The sequence below is a fragment of the Pieris napi genome, chromosome 12, assembly GCF_905475465.1.
Source record: "Pieris napi chromosome 12, ilPieNapi1.2, whole genome shotgun sequence".
NCBI classification, from domain to species: Eukaryota; Metazoa; Arthropoda; class Insecta; order Lepidoptera; family Pieridae; genus Pieris; species Pieris napi.
In genome coordinates, this window is record NC_062245.1 from 7,729,087 (window position 1) to 7,753,383 (window position 24,297).

The 24,297-nt window shown below is 33.6% G+C and overlaps 3 protein-coding genes and 1 long non-coding RNA gene across 4 annotated transcripts; 2 read left to right on the forward strand and 2 right to left on the reverse strand.

The window, feature by feature from the left end:
* Positions 1 to 500: 500 nt before the first annotated feature.
* Positions 501 to 1,107, reverse strand: LOC125054700. The gene is made up of 2 exons (XR_007117740.1): positions 881 to 1,107; positions 501 to 690 (listed from the first exon to the last, which is right to left on the reverse strand). It is a non-coding gene; the product is annotated as an uncharacterized LOC125054700 (long non-coding RNA).
* Positions 1,108 to 1,631: 524 nt separating this feature from the next.
* On the forward strand, positions 1,632 to 3,369 carry LOC125054513 (glycerate kinase). Its single transcript, XM_047656462.1, has one exon. It carries the CDS (start codon positions 1,930 to 1,932, stop codon positions 3,367 to 3,369), a length of 1,440 nt encoding a protein of 479 aa, XP_047512418.1. The 5' UTR covers positions 1,632 to 1,929.
* LOC125054514 lies at positions 3,232 to 4,455 on the reverse strand. Its single transcript, XM_047656463.1, has 4 exons — positions 4,235 to 4,455; positions 4,059 to 4,167; positions 3,907 to 3,990; positions 3,232 to 3,773 (listed from the first exon to the last, which is right to left on the reverse strand). Exons 1-4 carry the CDS (start codon positions 4,327 to 4,329, stop codon positions 3,411 to 3,413), a joined length of 651 nt encoding a protein of 216 aa, XP_047512419.1. The 5' UTR covers positions 4,330 to 4,455; the 3' UTR covers positions 3,232 to 3,410.
* Positions 4,456 to 12,338: 7,883 nt separating this feature from the next.
* Positions 12,339 to 23,667, forward strand: LOC125054362 (DNA replication licensing factor Mcm6). Its single transcript, XM_047656206.1, has 15 exons — positions 12,339 to 12,476; positions 12,591 to 13,014; positions 13,119 to 13,310; positions 13,461 to 13,633; positions 13,707 to 13,830; positions 14,019 to 14,157; positions 14,450 to 14,607; positions 15,416 to 15,568; positions 17,029 to 17,199; positions 17,627 to 17,761; positions 18,760 to 18,935; positions 20,794 to 20,906; positions 21,680 to 21,808; positions 22,711 to 22,856; positions 23,531 to 23,667. The coding sequence occupies exons 1-15, from the start codon at positions 12,385 to 12,387 to the stop codon at positions 23,645 to 23,647; spliced, it is 2,442 nt and encodes an 813-aa protein (XP_047512162.1). The 5' UTR covers positions 12,339 to 12,384; the 3' UTR covers positions 23,648 to 23,667.
* Positions 23,668 to 24,297: the final 630 nt, after the last annotated feature.

Below are 24,297 nucleotides of genomic sequence, written 5' to 3' on the forward strand. Positions count from 1 at the left end.
CTGATGGCAAAAAGGGAAAAAAGAAATTGACGCTAGCAATACTGGGGAAATTGGAGTAAAACGTTTTGATACTTTTTTTCCTTAAAGCGGCTGATTCTGTGTGTGATACATGCAAATATAAAAATTTATCCAATGAACAAGGATAACACAAGTCAACAAAAAAAATATTTTTTTTTGAGTCTGTTATTTAGTGAATATTTTCTGATTGTATACATCGAAAAAGAAGCAGAAACTCTATTTATAATAAATAAAGTTTGCTTTTGTACCTTTACACAATGTATATACAATACAATGTAAATAGAGCTCTTTCGTAAAAAATAAATTTCGTTGTAGTAACTACAAAAGCAAACTTTAATAGATAAAAATATTTTTTCTTCAATTAGTTAGGCATAAGTAATCAAAATCAGAGGTACAGAACGCAGACTCAAAATTCGTGTTGACCCGTGTAATTTTTGAAAATGTGGCGAATGTGGGGTTTGAAATTTATATGAAAACTCCAATTACTCTGTTCATGAGTTTATTAATTAAGAACTTGAAAATGGTTCCAAATACTGCACATCCATAAAAAAGTCTTCAACTCAGTTTTTATGATAAACCTTTCCTCCTGCATCTCAATTAACCGATCTTGTTCTATGAACTGATTTTCAATTTTTATTACATGTTCACAAGATTTTCGCCATTCATCGATCCCTATTTGAGAGAGAGAAACAGTGTAAAACTCATTTATCTTGTTTTTGATCAATTCTAAATCAAAACTATCCAAGTTTATTTGTAGAATAAGAAACCCCTGAAATAAACCAAACTTTAGTATAAGTACATAATATAATTCACACGAAAAATCCCATAAACCAAAGTATCAAGACGTGTCATTCCTACTAACCAGTCAACGCTTGCACATGGCTCAATATCGATGATTGTGTATGTTCTGCATCTTGTTGACCAAGTATTCTTTGATAAACATTGAAAAAAATATGTCTTGCTTGCGATCGAAGAGGTTTCTTCGACATTTTCATCACTTTTTAAAGGAAATTTAAAGCCAAACCAAAAACAATTCCTCGAAATTTCAGTTGACAGATGAAATTTTTCTTTTATTGCCATATGAAAATCGCTAATTTTTAAACTTTTTTTTTGCCATCAGATTCTGGTAGACCTATACATCTGCTAAATGTAAATAAAGTAGGTAAATTTTTTACTCATAAATGGCAACATTACGTCATGCGATTGCAGCGCCGCGTCTGGGGGACTTCTTTCATGAAAAGGACTTATACTACACGTCGGAAATATCGGCGAACCTCGCTGGAATGCGCTTCCCCGCACCCCGCCCCGTTTTCGCCTATCCAGTATCCAGTACCGTTGCCAACGCAATCGCCGACGCACGTGTATTATTCTTTAATCGCATTTTAGTGTTTATTGTTTCTCTGTAAATTTGTAAATAATTTGAATTTTAAATACTGTAAATAATAAGTATTTGTAAATTTCAAGTAGGTACGAGTATCAATAAAAATAAGTACACAAATAAAATATTTTTTATTTTTACATCTTCAATTTTTTTGCTATCTCTCCAGTTTGTATGACGTCATTAAGCCAGGTTCGCAGATATTTCCGACGACTTGTACATTTTGTTGGAATTTACTAAAGAAAAATAAAAGTAGCAAAACCAATCATAATCATACGTTTTATTTAATTGACCTACCAGTTACATGGTTCAATGTCAATTTATCAGATAAGATAAAGTAGATATGAAAACACTGACGCCCTAAAAATCTTGCCGAGTTGCATAAGTTTTTAAATATACTTAGTTATTTTTTATTTATGGTACCAAGTGATTAGTCGAATTTAGATTTTTTTATCTCCGTGTAATTTTAAAACAGTAAAGCAAAAACACTGCTTCCTTGTTCAAACAAAAGTGCCTTCATCACAACAATAATAATGGTAAAATATACATTCGATAATTTAATAAAAATATATAAAACTAGCTATACAGCTGTTTTACCAGAAATTCTTATCAAAAAATATTTAAAATATGACCCAATTACAGAACAATTAAATGTTTTTGGAAATAATTTTAATTTAAAGGACAAAAGCGTTTATGTAATTGGTACTGGAAAAGCTGTGAAAAATATGGCAATTGAGGTAGAAAGCATGTTTAATTCTAAAATTAGAGATGGTATTATAAGTTTACCTAAAGGCAGTTTAAACAAATTAGAGTTTAAAAGTAACCTAAAATATATAGAGGGAGCTAAAGACAACTTGCCTGATGAGGATGCTGAAAGCACTAGCATAAAAGTAAAATCTTTACTTTCCAACATGTGTATAAATGACTTTGTAATAGTCCTGATTTCTGGTGGTGGATCAGCTTTATTGCCATTGCCAAAAGCCCCAATAACTTTAGAACAGAAAACCACATTAATTAAGAAACTGGCAAATTGTGGTGCAGACATTAAAGAATTAAATGTAGTGAGAAAAGCGACATCAGATTTAAAAGGTGGACAATTGGCTTTAAAAGCACAACCAGCTGAGGTTGTTACATTAATTTTGTCTGATATTGTTGGTGATCCCTTAGATCTCATAGCCTGTGGGCCCACAGTAGAAAATAAGGATTCTCCAACAGCTGCCATTAATATTATCAAGAAATATCACTTATTTGAAGACCTTCCTTCATCTATCTTAAGTGCACTAGAAGATAAAGCACATAATAGACCATTTCCTCATAAAAATGTACATAATTATATAATAGGCTCAAATAAATTTAGCATAGATGCTGCAGTTTCTCAAGCAAACAAATTACATTATTTACCTGTAGCATTATCATATACAATTACAGGGAATGTTAAAGATCTAGCTAAGCAATATTACAAACTACTTAAGCAGTTTTGTGATTATCTCAATGGAAACATTGATTTTGAAACACTAAAGTCAGATGTTAGCAAGCTTGATTTGCCAGTTATACTAGATAACATAAATGTCTTAAATACAGTTGACTTCAAAGGAGATATTTGTCTTATTCTGGGTGGAGAGACAACTGTAGAAGTTACAGGGAGTGGGAAAGGAGGAAGAAATCAACAATTACCATTAGAATTATCATTATTGTTACATGAAAATAAGCATTGTTTGTCAGACCATGAAGTATATTTTTTAAGTGCTGGTACTGATGGTATAGACGGCCCTACAGATGCAGCTGGGGCAATCGGTTATACCAATTTAGTAACTGATGCAAAAAAAGAAAATCTTGATGTTAAAACATATTTGACTAATAATGATTCATACAATTTTTATAAAAAGTTCAGGAAGGGTGAACTTCACATTATTACTGGCCATACAAACACTAATGTTATGGACATTCATCTTATAGTGATTAGTAAGCAATAAGGTCAAAAATAATGTTATGTTCAAAAGTTTATAAGTTTATTTTATGATGATGATGGTTTTAAAAATAAATTTAATGTATTCTTTTTTTCATCTTCATTTTTTCTTTTAGTAGCATCCATAACAGCTTTTTGACACAAACCAGCAAATCTGTCTTTTTTCTTTTTATTGTTTCTAATTTTTACTGGAACTATCTCTGGTGTAATCTTATTGTTTTCATTTTTTATTGAAAACACTTCTCTAATGTTAGTATAAACATTTAAAGGTCTCAGTTTTGGGTCCTTCTTTTTCAATTGTTTCTTTATTATTTGGTCTTTTACCACAATAGAAGTATCAGTTTCTATTTTATCATTTAATTTGAGGACATGTACTACAGACATATGGCCACACAAAGAACATATTCTTTCCTGTAAAAAAAGCAAATAAACTAACATATCTGCACTAATTATATGACCAGTTACTTTGATAATTAATATTTTTATATTTAGAAAAAAAAACCTAACACCAATTCCAATTAATAGATCCGATTATTAAACATACCACTTGCTTAGAATTATATAGAGTACTGTTCTTTTTAGACTTCAGTCTTTTTTTCTGCCTTCTAGACAATTTCATAGGATTTACCTGAAAAAATAATTATTAAAAAACACTGCTGCCTTATTAAATTATAAAGTAAAGCACATCATTTGTACCCTTAATTTTGCATCTTTTTTCCATGACAAACAGCAATATGAACACCTTTCTTTACTTAAACGACCACTAGAAATTTGTTTTGATGATCTTAATTCAGGACATCTCATCCTAAAAAATAATTGTTTACATTATTTTAAACCCTGATGAAGTGTATTTAGTTTCAGTGAAAACTTACAAGTAGTGGCTTCGGAGGATATCATAACTTTTATTTTCCGTTTGCGTCAGTACGGCAGCAGCTTTGTACAGAAACCCTAGTCTATTTTCAGCCATTTGTTTATCAAAGAAATAACAGTGCACTTTCAACAATTCTATATTTGGTCATTTGTAAATTGTAAACACTAAACAACTTACAAAATACAACCATGCGACAACTTTTTTTTTTTTTTGGAGTTTATGGCCTGGAACCATGAAACAACAATTAATAAACACCACAGATTAAGTACAGATAAACTTAAAATGTGAAGTACAGACATTGAGCAGCCGGTATAGATGATGATGATATGATGATGATAGGCAAAGGACTCAGCGGGTATAGGCAGGCGATATATTTGAATTGTTATTTTATTCCATAGGATAAAATAACAATTTGTGACTGGCTTACGGGAAACTAATAAAGTAATATTATCCTTATTGATATATTATGCATAACATCCTTTTTAACCTTTCTGTAAAGTTTTAATAAGTCGATACGAAAGATAGATCAGGATTAAAGGTTTTATTAATATTACAGAAATACATAGCTTTTGTATAAGACATTTTTAATCAAACTATTTTATTTCTTAAAACGAGATTGTTGCTAAGGCAACTTCTTGTATGCCAGTAATCAGTATATACATACTTCACACCCTCTTAAGTTTTTAGAGAATATATGTATATAAATTCTTTAAACCCAATTGTAAGCAAAGTTCTTTTAATCTAGGGCCATACAATGGTTTCGTTAGCATATCGGCTAACTGTATCTCTGTGGAAACATGTTCTACTGTAAAGTCTCCATTGCTTACACATTCTCTAATGAAGAAATGTTTAAGTTTAATGTGCTTAGTACGCTTATGGTACTCATAGCGTGGATTTAGCGCGAGCTTTACAGTTGATTCATTGTCTAACTTCAATACTGGACTTTCAGTTTCTGTAAGTTGGCGAAGTAGGCAATTTAGCCACAAAATTTCTTGTGCTGATTCACTAGCTGCTATTAGCTCTGCTTCAGTAGATGAGATGGAGACAGTTGCTTGTTTCTGACTTCTCCAGCTAATTGCAGCTCCAGAAAATAAGCAAATCATTCCGGAAGTTGATTTCCCACTTGCTGGATCTCCACCATGATCTGCGTCACTATAACAAATTAAATGACCGGGAGATCTTCGTGTATAAGTTAAACCGTTTTGTTGCGTGCCTTTCAAATAACGGAAAATGCGTTTTACAAACATAATATCCTTTTTGGTAGGTGAATCAAGCTTTCTTGAAGCGACACCTACAGCATATGATATATCAGGTCTCGTGCCTACAGATAAATATGCCAAAGCACCTACTGCTTGTCTATACGGAAAGTTTATATTGATATTAACTTCCTCTTCCGTCTCAGTTTCTTTTATTATTGGTGTTGGTGCTGATTTACAATTTGACATTGCATATTTTTCTAAAACTTTTCTTGTGTAAGCCTTCTGACATAATGTAATGGTCTTGTCTTTGCATATGTCTATTTCTAATCCAAGAAAATATGAAGCAGGTTTTATTGTTATTTTAAATCTGGTTTGCAATTGCTTAATGAATTCATCACCCGCTGTGCTTGTGTTATATGCTACAAGTCCATCGTCTACGTAAAGACCAATGAAAAGTTTCGTTTGTTCTTTATTTCTAATATATAAACAAGGATCCGCTTCACTCTGCATGAATCCTGATTTTTGTAAAAACTCAGCAATACATGAATTCCAACAACGTGGAGCTTGCTTGAGTCCATATAAGCTGCGTTTCAACTTGCAAACTCGTTTCGTGTTATCGGAATAGCCTTCAGGCTGTTTCATATAAATCTCTTCCTTTACTTCACCATATAGGAAAGCAGTTGAGACATCGAACTGCAATAATTTTAAATTTTCTTTAGCAGCAATTGCAAGTAAAGTTCGTACTGTGGTCAGACGAACTACTGGGCTAAACGTCTTATCATAATCGACACCAGGTATTTGGGAGTAACCCTTAATTACAAGTCTGGCTTTGTACCTTTCAATGGAACCATCAGGATTCATTTTAATTTTATATACCCATTTACAAGGCAGGGCTTTTCGTCCTTTAGGTAGATTACCCAGTTCCCAAGTTTGGTTGTCATTTAGTGAAGTAATTTCACTCAGCATAGCGTTTTGCCATTTTTCTTTATCAGTAGAATCCATCGCTTCTTTAAAGGTCGAAGGTTCAGTAGGTTTGTGAATATTTTCAATTTCTTCCGCTGCGGCTAAGATAAAATCATCATAACGCCTAGGAGCTGTGATATTTGATCTACTTCTTAGTGACCTTATTTGAACGGAGGCGTTTTCTACATTGTCATTACTGTTTACTGCTTCTCCGACACCGTTTTTAACAGGGTCTTCAATATTAGAAGAACCAGAAAGTGAGTCGTAGTCACTTTCAATATTTGTTGGTTTCTGAATATTTTGTTCCAAAATTGTATTGTTATCATTTTTCGTGTCAACATTGTTGTCATATTTATCAATGTCATCAAGCGTCATAGTAAGTTTCTTTTGTAGTGTTTGTTGTGAAGACAATTGTTGAGGTTTTGCTGTAGACTCAATTTCATTAAATAGTGTTGAAATTCCGTACTTGTTTTCTTCGTAGTACATGCATTTCATAACTCGAATATCTTTCGAAGTAATGATTTTGTTTTTCGAAGGAATGTAGATTCTGAAAGCTTTTGACGTTTCAGAGTATCCCACAAACATCCCTGGAATTGCTTTAGGTGCAAATTTGTGACCATTAGATCCCTTTTTCAAAACAAAAGTCTTACTACCAAATATATATACAGTGAAATTAGTCTCGAGAAATTTTTGCATATGTAGTGGTGTGTATATTACTCAGATCTTAGAGCGCGTTTCCACTATATCGTTCTGGCCTATACAAAAATGTTTCGATATCCTAACATTACTATTTAATATTATACTTATCCCTAGCAACACTCTGATTTTTGTTATCAATAAAAACAAGTTTTTATTTAAAAAAAAAGGTTTTGACTTTATAAAAAAAAGGTGTGTGCGCGATTCACACACGATAGAAGTGAAACTTCAAAGAGGAGAGACCGATATATATTTTTTTTTCCTTTCATCTAGGTTTTTAAAACTCCGGGGGGTCTACGGGGGGGTCAAAATTTATTTTTGGCCTAGGACGCACCGTTTCCGAGATATTTCAATCTAAAGCAAAAAATCGTCACTTGATAGTGGAAAGTGGAAACACGCACAAAACCAGAATAAACCAGTTTACGCTGTCCGCAGGTGCCACGTGCAGTCCGGCGTCAGTCGCTTGGTACTGTTAGAACATAAAGCACACATTTCATTCAAAAATTATAATTATTACGTTAATTGTTAAATTTTGTATTTGTTGATTGTTGTTATTGTTTGTTATTATTGTTATAATATTTGTTGAAGTGTTTAATTTGTGTGTAAGTGTTGCAACTTTATATTGTTAATTAAAAATGGCTCCAGTGTTAAAACATGGTCGAGGCAAGCCTTTGACTTCTCAAACTAAAGAAGTTTTGTACTGTTTGTACAAATATTTCGAAAATGAGTGTAATAACAACCCGAGCAGTATTATGACTCCCACTCAATTAGTTGCTAAATCAACGGGAATTTCAATAGCATCCGTCAGAAAGGTAGTATCAGAAAGCAAATGTCGACCTTCAGATCAGGAAGTAACATTTAAATCTCCTAAAAAGAAACCGAATCGTAAACCTACAATAGTAATCGATAACTTTGATCAGCAAGTTATCAGAAGAACAATTCATGACTTCCACATCACAAATAAAGAAATTCCCACTTTGAAAACTTTGCACGCAAAATTAAAAGAAGATATCGATTATAAAGGTTGTGTCAGCACGTTACGAAAACACGTCATGTCATTAGGTTTTAATTGGAAGCAAACAGAAGATAACCGGAAACTTCTTATGGAAAAACACGAAATTAGATACTTGCGAATTAATTATTTGATGAAAATTGCTGAATATCGTGAACAACGCCGACCAATTGTTTACACCGACGAAACATATATACATACATCACATACCCTCTCGAAATCTTGGTCAGATGGAAGCACTTCAGGTTTGAAGCAACATATATCGAAAGGCAACCGCTTAATCATTGTTCATGCCGGTGGTATGGATGGCTTTATACCAAATGCATTGCTTATGTTTAAAGCCAACCAAAAAAGTGGAGATTACCACGACAATATGAACTATGACAACTATTCAAGGTGGATTCAAACTCAATTAATACCCAACTTACAACCAAATAGTGTTGTTGTTGTTGACAACGCACCATATCATAACTCAATACAAAATCCTGCACCGAATAGTAATTCTAGAAAACAGCAAATGATTGACTGGCTGACATTGCGAAACATTGAGCATTCATCCACGTTGCTTAAGCCTCAATTATATGAACTGATTCTGCAAAACAAGGCGAGATTTGTAGAGTACAAGATAGACGAAATATTACGACAGCACGGTCATACTGTGCTGCGTTTACCACCATACCATCCGGAGTTTAATCCTATAGAAAATATATGGGGGATAGTGAAAACATATGTCGCAAAAAAGAATGTCGCAATGAATATGAAGGTTATAATGTCATTAGCTGAAGAAAAAATGAACGCCATAACTGTAGAGGAATGGAGAAAAGTTTGTCTGCATGCTATTGAGGAGGAAAACAAATATCAGGGTAGAGACGCAGCTTTAGACACAATATCAGAACGAATCATAATTAATTTAAATAATTCATCTGATGAAAGCGAGGATGGGGATGATTGTGATATGCCTGGGGTTGATGAATTATTAGAATAAAACATTTATGGCCGGAGAACACCTAATTCATACACGTCTTCACTGAAGTGAAAACCGGCATTCACTGCTTGTAATATTTGGAACTGGCTTATCTGCCTCATACAGTTCCATAGATTACAATGCAGTGGATACACATTTTCACGTCCGTATTAGTACGTAGTGCGTATGCGTAGACGTGTACGCATTTGGTGTGCTCCAGCCACAAACGTATATTACCTTTAAAAAAATAAAAACTAAAAATAAAATGTTGTTTTTTTTTTTATTTGCTGACCATACACTACTACAAACGCAAAAATTTCTCCAAGCTAATTTACCTGTAGATGATTTACACAGGGCTTTCTACCAACCCATCGTTCGAATGGTGTTCGATTTTGAATGGCATTGTTTATGTTTCTATTTGCCAAATAATTAGAAGTAGCCACTGCCTCGCTCCAAAGTTTCAATGGTGCATTTGCATCTATCATCAATGCTCTTGCTTTTTCTAATAGGGTACGGTTTTTACGTTCAGCAACTCCATTTTGGTGTGGAGTATAAGGTGCGGTAAGACGTCTTTGAATACCACACTGTTTTAAGTACGTGTCAAACTGCTTATTAACATATTCAGTGCCGTTGTCAGATTGTAAAAACTTAATTTTGTTACCTGTGTGTGTTTCCGCTAACTCTTTGAACTCTTTGAATTTTTCAAGTACTTCGCTCTTATTTTTCATTAGATAAACTCTACAGTATCGACTGTAGTCATCTATAAAAGTAACAAAGTATTTATTTTCGCGTATGGTGGGCGTCTGAATAGGTCCACACACATCGCTGTGAATGATTTGTAAACATTCTGTTGTTCTTTGAGTTGTTTTATTATGTGGAGCAGGTTCACGATGGAGTTTTGCTTGTATGCATACTTCACAGTCATTCAAATCTTCCGATGCATCAAAATTTAAGCCAATTAAGTTTTCATGTCTACGCGCATATTTCAGATCTTTTACGTTCATGTGACCCAGTTTTCTATGCCAGTCATTAATACTTGATAAAGTCGTTGATTCCTTCGGAGGAGAACTTGTGACCTTATCATTAGTGACCAAATAGTTCCTTTCATGTTGATCTGGTTTCACATAGTAAAGACCGTCTTTTTGTTTATATGCTGTTAGTTTTATTCCATTTTTAGGGTTATTTACAGTTGCTTTATTGTTAGTAAATAGCACAGAACAACCAGCATCTGTCATCTTACTTACGGACAGTAAGTTGGTGCAAAGGTTCGGTACGTATAAGGTGTCTTGTAAGCGCGTTATTGCCTTACTGTTGCCATTTTTAGTTATAAAGGAAACTATTCCTTTACCTTTTATCTCTGCAGTGTACTCGTCCGTCGCAAAGTTAAGTTTTCTGGATGTACTATCTATTGTTTTAAATAAGTCTCGTTGATAAGTCATATGAGACGTGCAACCACTGTCTAAAACCCATATGTTGTTTTTAAGTTTCTTATTATTTGTAAAAAGGCACTGCATTATGTAATTATTTTTATGAGAAGAATCAAATTTCTTAGCGTGTTTACCTTTATTTTCCTTCCAGCAGTTTGAACAAATTTTATGGTGTTTGTGTTTAAAGATATTACCTCTTCGTTTACAAACTTTACACGATGCATATAAAGCTTCTTCTTGAATAGAGGATTCAGGTTCGTCGTCATTGGTTTTATTGTGATTATGGCGAGCTTCATATTCTTCGATTATTTTAATTTTAAGCTCTTCAGGCTTAGGAAGAACATCTCGTGATTCAATAGCGACTCTGAAGTTCTCGTATTCTTTCGAGAGGCTGTATAGCATTAATATTGTTAAAAGGTCTTCATTGATAATTATGTCCATGTCTGCCAGTTTGTTAACTATATCCATAAATTTGTTTAGATGACTTTGTATCTCATGTCCATCTAATTTATTAAGGATTAGTTGTTTCAGTAAAAAAGCTTTACGGGCAGGTCCTTTGCTAGCGTAAATGTCTTGTAGTTTACTCCAAACGGCTTTTGCAGATAGGTATTTTTTAATTTGGTTAAGCTCAGAGGGAGAAATCATAAGAATTAGTTCCGATCTGGCTTGTCTGTCACCTTCTGTTTCAGCTGCACTTGGATCCTTACTTAAAGGACTTTCAATGTATTTCCATAATTTGTTTCGTACTAGGACTGCTTCAGCCTGTATTACCCATGTATCATAGTTTTCTTTTGTTAGAGGATCTATTCTTGCGATCGACATTTTTTATTTCGCTTTTTCCCTTTTTTTTTTTTATTCCTTTTACTAAACGCTCTGCTACCATGTAAAGTTTTAATAAGTCGATACGAAAGATAGATCAGGATTAAAGGTTTTATTAATATTACAGAAATACATAGCTTTTGTATAAGACATTTTTAATCAAACTATTTTATTTCTTAAAACGAGATTGTTGCTAAGGCAACTTCTTGTATGCCAGTAATCAGTATATACATACTTCACACTTTCAGGATATGTCAAAATCCAATACATTTTGCTTAAGATCTTGTTCTTAGATGACGACGATGTTGTATAAAGTTATTTTATGATTTGTGTCCTAAGTTTTTAGTTTAATAAGATTTAATACCTCGTCACGTGAGTGCTTGTTTAATCTTTCTACCATAAGCAACAATTTTCAAAAGAAATTATTTTACTCTATTTAAATTGTAATACTTGGAAGAATTTATTTGTACCTTAATTACCTATTACCTATGTATTGGTTGCTATAATTTTCACATATAGACTGTTTTTTATGGCTCTGGCACGGCTTGTGCATTAGCCAGCGTCAAGTATAAGATTTTTATAATTCGTGCTTTTTGCCTCAGAAATTCGACCATGTCCTCCATGTACGGTTTAGGCACTCGCCCGGTACCGCACAACCCTCCCAGAGGCCGAGAACAAATTTAAATTAAATTAAAACATGCCCTCAAACCGGGAATCTAACCCGGTACCCCTCACCTAGCTGCCACTTAATAAGACCGCTAGGCTATGAGGATTGAGGCCCCCACTATAGACTGTTACCTGTTTTGCAAGTCTGTGAAACAAAGTTTTCCCGCCAAAACTCTAATTGTCAAACTGTTAAGTACTAACCGCAACTTGTAAACTTCGGCAGGAAGAGTCTGGCGTTGTTTACTTTTTTCTTTTAAAACAACACAGATCTTCGTTGAAACTATTCTTAGTTTATACTAAATAAATTAATAACTTTAAAGTGTCTTTATTATACAAACCCACGGTGGGTTTGTATAATAATCGGTGATTTCTAACTTCTACTATTAATTACTCACAAAAATCAGCATGGATGTAGCCGATACATATGCAACACAGAGTCAAGTTAAAGACGAAGTTGGAGTTCGTTGCCAAAAATTGTTTCAAGATTTTTTGGAGGAGTAAGTAATATTTAACACACTAATCCCAGCAGACCATAGAAATTCAAGCTTTTAAATATTATGGGTTATGTTTTCTTAAATAACATTATTTTAAAAAATTGTTTTTTGTTTCAGTTTTAAAGAAGACAATGAATTAAAATATGAAAAACAAGCTAAAGAGCTTCTTAAACCTGAACTAAGCACATTAGAAGTAAGCTTTGATGATGTTGAAAAGTATAACCAGAACCTTGCCACTACAATTATTGAGGAGTATTACAGAATTTATCCCTTTTTAAATCAGGCGATTTTGAATTATGTTTTAAGTTTAGCAGAAACTGGTATTAAGAAGGAATTGCAACATAAAGAATGCTATGTGTCATTTGTTGATGTTCCAACACGGCATAGGGTAAGGGAGTTGACTACAACTAAAATAGGAACTCTCATAAGAATATCGGGGCAAATTGTGAGAACTCACCCTGTTCACCCAGAATTGGTTATGGGTACTTTTGTATGCTTGGATTGCCAGACTGTTATTAAAAATGTTGAACAACAGTTCAAGGTACAAAACCACTACTTTCCTATTTTGCTTAAAAATTTTAAGTTCAAAGTATGTAAATTATGAAGTACTTGTAAATGGAATAATTATAATATTTTATCTTTTAGTATACAATACCAACAATATGTCGTAATCCAGTGTGTGCAAATCGTCGACGATTCATGTTGGATGCAGATAAATCAGTATTTGTAGACTTTCAAAAAATTAGAATACAAGAAACACAAGCAGAGTTACCTCGAGGATGTATTCCTCGTTCACTTGAAGTTATTCTCAGAGCAGAAGCTGTAGAATCAGTACAGGTAACAAAAATATTTCACTTTTCCTAAATTCAAAAGTGGAATGTATAGGAGAGAAATGTATGTAACAAGTACTATTTGCTTATTTTTTTAAACATAAACAATGGTTTTAAAATAACCCTGATGTGTTTTATTTTTATTTAACCATTTTAGGCTGGTGACAGATATGATTTTACGGGCACACTCATTGTTGTTCCCGATGTTGGTTCTTTGTCAATGCCTGGTGCTAAAGCGGAACTGACTACTCGGACCAAGTTGGCAAATGAAGGGCAGATGGAAGGTATTAAAGGATTGCAGGCGTTGGGAGTTCGTGAATTACACTACAAGTAAGGTTTTCACTTTATATTAATATTTAATAAATTATTCCATATTAATATAGTGTGTCTGACATTGTTTCAGGACTGCATTTCTCGCATGCAGTGTACAAGCTACTGCTCGTAGGTTTGGAACTGCTGATCTAGCTGCTGATGATCTGACCACTGAAGATATGAGGAAACAGATGACAGATAAGGAGTGGGATAAGGTATGTAATATGCCATCCCTACGTTGATTAATCTTACCACATACCTCCGTAGTAAGTAGTTAACACACATGACAAAAAAACTGGAGGTCTTAATACTTTTTAGGTTATTGCTGTTTCTATAATGCAAGCATTAAAGTCTGGTTATGTAAAAGTTTTTTTTTTATTAATATAATTATGTCACATTACAGGTGTATGAGATGTCAAGAGATCGTAATCTATACAACAATTTAATTGCAAGTCTATTCCCGAGTATTCACGGCAATAGTGAAGTTAAGCGAGGTGTCTTACTGATGCTGTTTGGTGGTGTTGCTAAAACTACAATAGAAGGTATTTTATATTGTATTACCAATTCAGATGAGTGTGGAAGTACCATGGATGAGTTATTCGAGGGAAACTCAGTATCAATTACCATGAGTTTGACAAAGCATTAAACACATTGTGTGTGTGTGTGTGTGTGTGCACAATCCAAAACAATTCACGCCACACTCACGGTGACCGCCGCCGACGGCCCGTAGGCCGAAGGACTACTGGCGAAGATCTGTATGCGCATTATTAATTTGGGAGTACTGTAGGAATTTTAGGAACAATAGGGTAGTTTGAAATATTAATAAAATTATAGGAACTACCCTCCGAGGCGATATAAACGTGTGCATAGTAGGCGATCCAAGTACTGCCAAGTCTCAGTTATTAAAGCAAGTGAGCGAGATCGCACCTAGGGCTGTCTATACAAGTGGAAAGGCTTCATCGGCTGCTGGTCTTACTGCTGCTGTCGTCAAGGTATCTGACTCTTATTAAAAAAAGTGCGTAACAAAGTACACATGTCAGAAGTGAAAATTTTTGGCAAATTAATTTTTAACTCTTGTTCATATTTATACAAATCTATAACTTTAGATTTCCGAGACATAGAGGGAGGAAAAAGGAAGATATGTTAGGAATTTATTGAATTTAATTGTCATTAAAATATTAAGTGTCGAAAATTAATACAAATAATAAATTTAATGTTTTAATTTAATTCTCTATAGTAAAAACACGTGGCATTTTAATTTACAATTCGTCATTTGAGATTACAATAAATCATAAAATACAAATTTTTCATAAATTCTCTTTATGAAATTTTAATTTTAAAAATAGAATTTCTATCGGTTCACCCTTCTCACTCTCTCTCAATCGGTCTCAATCGCTCTCTCCCTTTTCTTCGACAAACCGCTGCACATCTTCGTGACGTTTCCGTAAAAAATTTACCCTCATGCGCCTAAGAAGTTTCACTTCAAAAGTTAAATTAACAAAATGAATTGTCAATATTATTATTATTATTAGTTTTAGCTTTGATGAAACTTAGAATTTTCCTGACCGATTTTTTCAAAATATACTGCTAATAGTCTTATCTCACACAAGTATTTTATAGTAAAACATTATTAAAATAATTAATATTATACTTAATAAGTTTATATAAGGTAAAAATAAACAAAACAATATTATAACAAAAGATTTCTTTGGCACTTGCAAACTAACGTTTTTTTTGTATGTTAGTTAGGGTTTTATGACCTGCATACTGTTAGTTACAATTAAAGTATAAACACTACAGGATGAAGAATCATTTGACTTCGTAATCGAAGCCGGGGCACTGATGTTAGCGGATAACGGCGTGTGCTGCATTGACGAGTTCGACAAGATGGACCCTGGAGACCAGGTCGCCATCCACGAAGCCATGGAACAGCAGACCATCTCTATTGCTAAGGTAAAATCAAATATCAGTTTAACATTCCACCAGGACGGTTTTTTTCTGCATACTGCTATATCTACCCACATTATTTATTTATTTATACTTCATTGCCATAATACACATTTTTATACATATAAAAAAAAAAGGAAATAGGTTACAAAAGTTATTAGGTAACGGGCGGCCTTATCGCTAACAAGCGATTTCTTCCAGGCAACTCTAATATGGAATAATAAAAAAAAAGAAACACCATAAAGATTTTTTTTTTTTTAATTAATTTACTTGCCGTACTATGCTCCTGAATAATAATATTATACAAAAGTCATTTAAATATATTACTATTAATTTCAAATACCCGTCAATGACCAAGAATCTTTTACATGGAATATTCTTAGGGAATGTTTAAAGTTAGGTTAGGTTAGTAAGAGAAAAAAGTTTAATGAAAATAAGTACAGTCAAAATCTGTTATAACGACATCGAAGGGACTACTCATATTTGGTCGTAAAAACCGATAGCCGTAACAGCTGATGACGTTGTTATTAAGAACCTAATACAATAGAATTCAGCCGGGACCTTTAATTGTGGTCAATATAACCGGTATGTTGTTTTAAACCATGTCGTAAACTGATTTTGATTAAACTTTATTTTCTTTTACTAACTTAACCTAAAACTTTCCCTAAGAATATTACAACTTAATAATTAGTTACTTATATCTGAATTTAAACAATCATCTTTGTATGCCTATCACACCTTTTTTAAAAATAGGTTTATAAATTCGCATTCAACCAAATCAGATGTAATATTAATTAGATAGATTTGCAACAAGCCAAGCTTAAAGTTAATCTGTGTACGCCTCTTCTCAATTACGAGTATAAAGTATTTATTATAAAGAAAACCTGTGATGCTGCAACCTTTTTAGCTCTGGGCTTCAGATTTCTGTATCTGTTTCGTGATCATCTGTTTTTTTAATAGCCAAGTAGATGATCAGTCTTCTTTCTATGCCTGACACACGCCGTCGACTTCGTGTGTAAGGCCGGTTTCCTCACGATGTTTTCTTGCACCGTACGATATGTTAAATGCGGACATAGAAAGTTCATTGATTTCATTTAAGGATTTCGATTCTACGACCTAGGGAGCGTTCAAGTATTACGTAACGCAATTTTTGGAGATTTTTGGACCCCCCCCCCATGAACTCGCCGTAACGTTTTTCAGTACCCAAGTACAGTACTGTATCCAAGTCTAGTAAAACGTTTCGTGACCACCTAGAGACTCTTTAGTTACTATTATGTGGTGTAAGTAGAAGATAATATTAACAATAACGCGTAATTCAATCCCTGCCCCGCATCGTAACGTTTTACAAAAGGACCCCCCCCCCTCCCAAATACTTGAACGCTCCCCTAACGGATGAGAGTCGCACAATAAAGCCACTAGGCCAACAGTATGTTTTATTATTTTAACTTATTTTACCTTAATTACAGGCAGGTGTACGGGCAACCCTAAACGCCCGTACGTCAATTCTGGCGGCTGCCAACCCTATTGGAGGACGATACGACCGGGCTAAGAGCTTGCAACAAAATGTCGCCCTCAGCGCACCTATTATGTCCCGATTTGACCTCTTCTTTATACTTATTGATGAGACCAGCGAAATGGTAAGTTCTTCGTATAATAAAAATTAACACAAATGTAAAAAAGTCCTGAAAGAGATCTCGATCTGATTATAACGCTTTAGCCATTTCTGCAATTAGTTCATAAAGGTGAATCGGAATTTTCAAAATACATTAATCCCCCCTATAACGCGGAAGACCCGGACCGCGTTGTAGGGGTATTCCCATAAAACCGTGTTTTGGACAATTCCAAAGCTAGGAATTTACAAAAAAAAAGGTACGCAAAATTAATTATGGGCTTGACTAATTATTATAAATTTCACACTACTATAAAATATTATTAATTAATTATAAGGGCGGAAATACCGCGATATATATATAGGAGAAGGATGAAAGACTAAAATAATCCAATGGATTATTTACAATATAAAAATTGTATATTATGAAACTACAAAAATACTTAAAATTTCAGGTAGACTACGCGATAGCAAGGCGTATTGTCGATCTTCACTGTAACAAAGAAGAAACATATGATTGTGTCTACTCCAGAGAAGATTTACTGCGATACATAGCTTTCGCGAGATCCTTCAAACCTATGATTACCGAGGTAAGATATTTCTGTAGTAGTATCTTTTATTAATACTTCTTTAGGCGCGTTATGAAAGATTGTTGAGAGTGAAATTTTACGATCCGCGCGCACCGTGACACAAAATTAACAGAATGAAGTTAGTGCCGCATGTTGGCACGCACGCCGCCTCTGTTCACTGTGTATTTATATTTATAATATTTATCCACATGCTTTGAGTTTCTACATTTAAAACACGTGTTTTCATTACCTATACAAATGCGAATTTTATATGTGCGTCTGAATTATAATCAAAATTCAGAAGTGATTTAAATTGAATATTTAAATCAATACTAATTAATATTAGAAAATATTTGTGAAAAAACTGTGCTCATCAACCTTCCTAAGTGCTTCAATACAATTGAGGTTAACAATCCGTATGTATTATTAATAATGCCAAAGAAGTATAACTTCTTACGCGCGTACATAAGTACACGCACCCTTTATTTATATGTAGATTGTAGTCGTGTTTTTAATTAGACGAAGCCAACTGTCAGTAGCTAATGTCACTTTGTAAAATAATGTTGCCACATTTAAAGTAATAGTGATGCGTTCAGTTCTTGTTCAATCAGATGAATGAACAATGAGTGTGAATAGTCAATCATTTCAAACAATAAAAGAATATTATTTCTATTTCAAAATTGCATAAAAGTGCTCCGATATAAGTTAGGTACTAGTACTATGTAACTACAATCAGTTTTTTGACGTCTTATTACAAAGCGCGGCGAGTCGACTAGTGCCATCACCGATCATTAATTCAGGGGTTTTTACTTTGTCACAACACTATTTTTATTTCATTAAAAACTGACAACACCGTAAACGTCAGTTGACTTCGCCTAATTAAAAATACGACTATAGTTATGGCAATAAAAAAAGCATCTGAAAAATGTTCTGAAGCTACAACTTACAGCATTATTAAAAAAAACATCACGATACCAGAGGCAAAGACCTAGATTTAATTATAAACATTTCATCTTCAGGAAGCTGGCAAAATCCTCGTGGAGTACTACACAGTACTCCGGTCGCGTGACGGCGGGGCTGGTTCCTGGCGAATCACAGTTCGGCAGCTGGAGTCAATGATTCGTTTAGCCGAGGCTCTGGCTAAGATGCACTGCAGCGGACAAGTTGGCACTCATCACGTACACGAGGCTTATAGGTAAGGATTTCATAAAAACTTGTACAGTAAGTCACTCAAAACATCTTTATTCATGTAGGTAAACAAGTACACCTATGAATTGTCAAGTTAAATTAATTGTAAATTTACATTTACTACCAGTCGCAAGTCAAGAGCGGGTAAGAATAACTGGCAAGAAACTTTCCGCCACTCTTTTTAATCGCCAAGTATTGTCATACAAATTGTTTGAACTGGAGCAAATCAATCCCAAGGATTAGGATCATTTAAGTATTCCTCAAATTTATAAAAAGCTTTATTGATTAATTTCCGTTTAACTTGAATTTATTTATGATAATACTCTTATTTCGCTTGGGAGTTTGTTGTAAAAACAATTTCCATATAAGGAGTGGTTTATCTTTTGGAGCCTGGTTGGTCGTACACTCAAATTAGTTCTATTTCGCGTGTTATACTGGTGAAAGTCACCATTTGTTTTAAAATCGTTTATATTCCCCCTATAACGCGTCCCCTATATAACTGGGTAATTCTCCCCTATAACGCGGAGATTTCTCTTAGACGTTATATTTCTGTAGTGTGAATGAAATTTAAAATGATTTGTCAATGATTTTTTTTTGTTTAATTTGTTTTGCGTACATTTGCCCCTGTTGCAATTGTGTTGATATAAAATTAAACTATTGAATTTTTGTTCCAAGTTTATGAATTGTTAAAAAAAAAACGGTTTTACGAGAATACTCGTACAACGTGATTTCTGTACATTGGATGGATGTGTTAATAATAAAAATGTAAAATTGTAAGTCATACAAAAACATATATTGTAAGAACGCTACAACACAGGTCGGATCAGAAGCAAAAATTGCTCTAGTGTTAGCTTAGAAATTCATTAAATATGTTACCAATAGCGTTTATGATTACAACATAATTGCCAATTCATACAAATACAGTGTTTTTTTTTTAATTATGAAGTTCACAAAAAAGAGTGCGACTTTACATGAATTACAATCTAGCCTATACAATAAGAAAAAGTAATATTAGTGGGTGAGCCGAGTGATTTCGACGCTTAAGGGGGGTTTCTCGCTGTAATTAAAGATTTCACAGGACAAATTAGCGTTGAGCCTCTTTCAATTTAAACTAGTGCCAAATACTTGGTGCAGTTAAGTTATTCTAGATCATCAATCAAACTTAAATCTAGTTTCAAGAGCTAACAAAGCAATTTTTCTATATGAAGTTTCAAACCACGCAACCATTATTTATATATCGCCAAAAATATGTCTATACTGTACCCGAGACAACTACGTACTGAGTAATCGGCGATTGTGTGGACGCGCATGCCATCATGGGAAATCATTCCTTTGATGTACCGACACATACAATATATATTATGTGATCTTGCTAATTGTGGCCATATAAACTTATCATGTGATATTATGTACATATTTACTAAAAAATATTGATATTTTTCTTTAAGTGTATATAATAGTTAAGTCTTAATACAAATTTATATGAAAAAAAGGGTGCGTGTACTTATGTACGCGCGTAAGATGTTATACTTCTTTGGCATTATTAAAAATAGTTTTTGATTGCATGCAAATAATTAATTACAATTAAATAATCAAAGACTGGAAAAGGAGTCATTATAGTCAATAAAGTTCAGTTTACATTTGAAAAATTAAATATTTATTATTATTCTCTTACATTAAGCGTAACATAAATTCTATTATTATTTGATTGTTGTTTTTAAATTATGTCCAATGCCGTAGCATCGTGGGCAACTTCATTCTGTTAATTTTGTGTCACGGTGCGCGCGCATCGTAAAATTTCAGTCTCATCAATTTTTCATAACGCGCCTAAAGAAGTATAACTTTAAAAATTAAATCGTTTTCAGATTGCTAAACAAGTCAATAATACGTGTGGAGCAGCCAGACATACATTTAGATGAAGAGGACCCGCAGTATGAGCCCAGTATGGACGTGGACAATGATACTCCTGCCACAACAGGTTACTTTTATTGCTTATTTATTGTCTAATTCAATCAAGAAAGAAACAAAAAATCTCGCGTCTCGTTAAATATTTTTTTTTTCTTTACGCGAGTACAATTCATTTTAATAAAACTTCTGTAACGGATATAAAAAAAACAAAAAAAAACGTGTGGCAATCGGGGACTGCCGCGGTAAAGCTATTGCATAGCATTTTTCATCAACTTATGCAGTTATAATTATTTATTTATTTTTTATTAACAAATACTGCATATTTGTTTTTCTTTGAAATTATTTCAATCTACCACTCAACCAGACTCAGACTAAAACACATATATAGTCTATCTCACTCTTACGCGTACCGGCTGCACCGGCCGCGCTCACGCTACGTCACCGATCTCGTCAGAGAGATGGGAATACGCAGTATGCGTTCTATCCCACTCTAACGCGTAAGGTTTTTTTTGTAACGGAATTTCTTGATTCGGTCGCCGCGCTCAAAGCCCGCGATAAAATCTATGCAATAGCTTAATAAACTATTAAAAGTGGTGCATTTTAACAAATGAAATGTTTAACTAACTTGTAGTTTTGATAGGTTGCAACAATAGATTTCGTCGTCAACGATTCAAGTCATTTGCCTATGTTTAATCAACTGGCTGAATATCTTTCAAGCCGCTAGGTAAACGTCGCTGTTTAGTTAGGAGGCTGCGACATATATAAACTGTCGTCACTTATATTATTTTATATTTTTATTAAATGAATAAATTATATTTCTATTTAATTTATTGACAATTTCAGCGAGTGAGACGGTGAACGGCGACTCGGCGCCGAAGAAAAAACTAACTTTGTCATTCGAGGAATACAAGTCATTGAGTAACATGATCGTTGTTTTCATGAGGAAGGAGGAAGGCGAAGCTGAAAATAGAGGTAAACATTACATAACCTAATTTTCTATTTACTCGTAAACCACTCTAGTTACAACCATGGATTTTAATGCCAACATATAAATTTTTTATATAAACTTATTTTTTTTTTTTTTTTTTTTAATACAATGCAGGAAGTCTTGGGTGAATTTTACTAAACCTTCTTTATTAGCATAATTACATAAAGACATTTAATCATTTTAGCTTTTTTGAAGTTATACCTTTAGGCGCGTTATGAAAAATTGATGAGAGTGAAATTTTTCGATGCGCGCGCACCGTGACACAAAATTAACAAACCGTGACACAAAATTAATTTATGTTATACTTTATGTTAGAGAATAATAATAAATATTTATTTAATTTTTTTTTAATTACAAAATACAAATAGATTTTTTTAAGGCCGCTTTCATTATTTTTTAAGGTCATTGTTACTGTGCTTAATTCTTTATTTAAAAAAAAACTACGGGTTGCACTCCGATAGTGCCGGTAGAAGTGAAAACTTGAATATTAACGTTGTGCATTTTTGATATTTTGGAATGGTTAGGGAATAATTTTGCACGAATTGCTTTAATTATCAGTATAAAAGTATGTACTATCATTTATGTGGTAGAATACAATATTTATTTATTGCGCTATCGTACACAAACATTACGAATTTTCGATCAGGTCACGTGTCCTGACGCGAGTTTAACATTTTTACCCATTCCAAAAAAAGGGTACAACGCCGCTAAAGAAGTTTTCACTTCAAAAAAGATTGCTTATAAAATATATCCCATTACTGTCTGTGCTGTAGGCTTTTAGAGAAAAGTCGAGAAGTTTCTTTGTTGTCTATATAATATCTCGAGCATGTTATTTATAATATCTTAAGTTATTTTAAGTATCTATAAAAATATTTGTCAATTTCAGGCGAAGAAAGCGCTGGCGTGCACAAGAGCGCAGTGGTGAGCTGGTATTTGGAGCAGTTAGTCGGGAAAGGGCAGATCGAGACTGAAGATGAACTCGTTGACAAAAAGGCGCTGGTCGAAAAGGTTATCGACCGGCTTATGTACCATGTGAGTAATTCAGATAAATGCTATTTTAATGTATATAAAGGCGATTTCATTATATGATTTATCTCGACATTTCGATGATGGCCATTTCATTGTTGTTATTATATAATAAATTCAAAATAAATATAATTACATTTAATTTAAAAAAATTGAGTTAATTAATTAACGCATTCGCGTCGGCATGGCGGGCTGTAAGTCATAACGGAAAAGTATGGCATGACACTGCCGCCTCTTATTTTTTTTATGGACTATCGGAAAATACTAGAATTTTTGTGGAACAAATCGTTTGTCACTAATCCGACGAGTTTGACTAACGCCCACGCGGCTATGCCGCCGGTACCAGCGCTGTGACCATCATTTTTCTTTTTTTCATTGCGTAATAACCCCTGAATAACCGCCATACTCGTACAAATGACCCACTATTTTGTGTCACTATCTCCCGGCCTAATATTCTTACCTGAACAACAGCATTCCATTCTCTTATTTTTTTAACACTATTCTAATTTAACAATACAACTTCCGCAGTTGAGGTACTCATACAGAGTATTCTAACGGAAATAAATAAATATTATTTTTTACACTTTAGCATTATGTGTCGTCCTAAACATTTTCCTGCAAATTTATGGTCACTACATACTCATTGTAACAAATATATTAATAAATATTATTTGTTCCAGGACCAAGTGATAATCCCTCTGTCAACCACTGGCCTGAAAACGACTCAAAGATCTGAACAGGAGGTCGAAGATGATCCGTTATTAGTTGTACATCCTAACTACGTTGTTGATACCTGATTAATAAATGTTTGTTTTTCTATTGTGTTTTAATATTCCTATTAGTATAAATGTGAATTGTATAACATGAATTAAACGACGATTTATTCGTCTTTAGTCTCATATTGAAGCGTGTCTAGAATACTTTTACACTGTTGTTATACCAACGGCTTCATCCTTTAATGTACCTGACGAAATTTGTGTTGGGAATGGATGAAAACAAGATGGCTGACCAGACGAGACCAGGAATTACCGGCTGCGTTTCCAAACAACTATATGAGAAAGCAGAGACTAAGGTTATTTGCGCTCCTTTTTTAGGTTACAATCACAAAGTTCTTTACTTAATTAAACATTGCATTTTATACTTGTATTTTTATAATATTTCCACTATTTACCATTAGTTTCACATTTTGGTGGTAGGTACAGACACATCACACATACTACATGTGTTCCAGGGTCGCCGGAGCTTGAACACGCTGACACAAAATGATACAGCTGCCATAAAATAGTATGTAACGTGCGACATGCATGTACATTAATTTACTTATCTTCCTAACTAGTAACCATCCCACTATGAAACTTCTAGTATACTTTGAGTTATATTTTTTGGAATAAAAAAATTGGTCGAAGTTTTTAAAAAACTCATTTGAAGTTTTTAATTCCGGTTTTTA

Coding starts and splice junctions, on each gene's coding strand:
- LOC125054514 (XM_047656463.1), bottom strand. CDS start 4,329: ATGGCTGAAAATAGACTAGGGTTTCTGTACAAAGCTGCTGCCGTACTG. Junction 4,168..4,234: donor ATCCTCCGAAGCCACTACTT/GTAAGTTTTCAC, acceptor ATTATTTTTTAG/GATGAGATGTCCTGAATTAA. Junction 3,774..3,906: donor TATATAATTCTAAGCAAGTG/GTATGTTTAATA, acceptor CTTTTTTTACAG/GAAAGAATATGTTCTTTGTG.
- LOC125054362 (XM_047656206.1), top strand. CDS start 12,385: ATGGATGTAGCCGATACATATGCAACACAGAGTCAAGTTAAAGACGAA. Junction 14,158..14,449: donor TGCTAAAACTACAATAGAAG/GTATTTTATATT, acceptor ATAAAATTATAG/GAACTACCCTCCGAGGCGAT. Junction 15,569..17,028: donor AGACCATCTCTATTGCTAAG/GTAAAATCAAAT, acceptor CCTTAATTACAG/GCAGGTGTACGGGCAACCCT.
- LOC125054513 (XM_047656462.1), top strand. CDS start 1,930: ATGGTAAAATATACATTCGATAATTTAATAAAAATATATAAAACTAGC.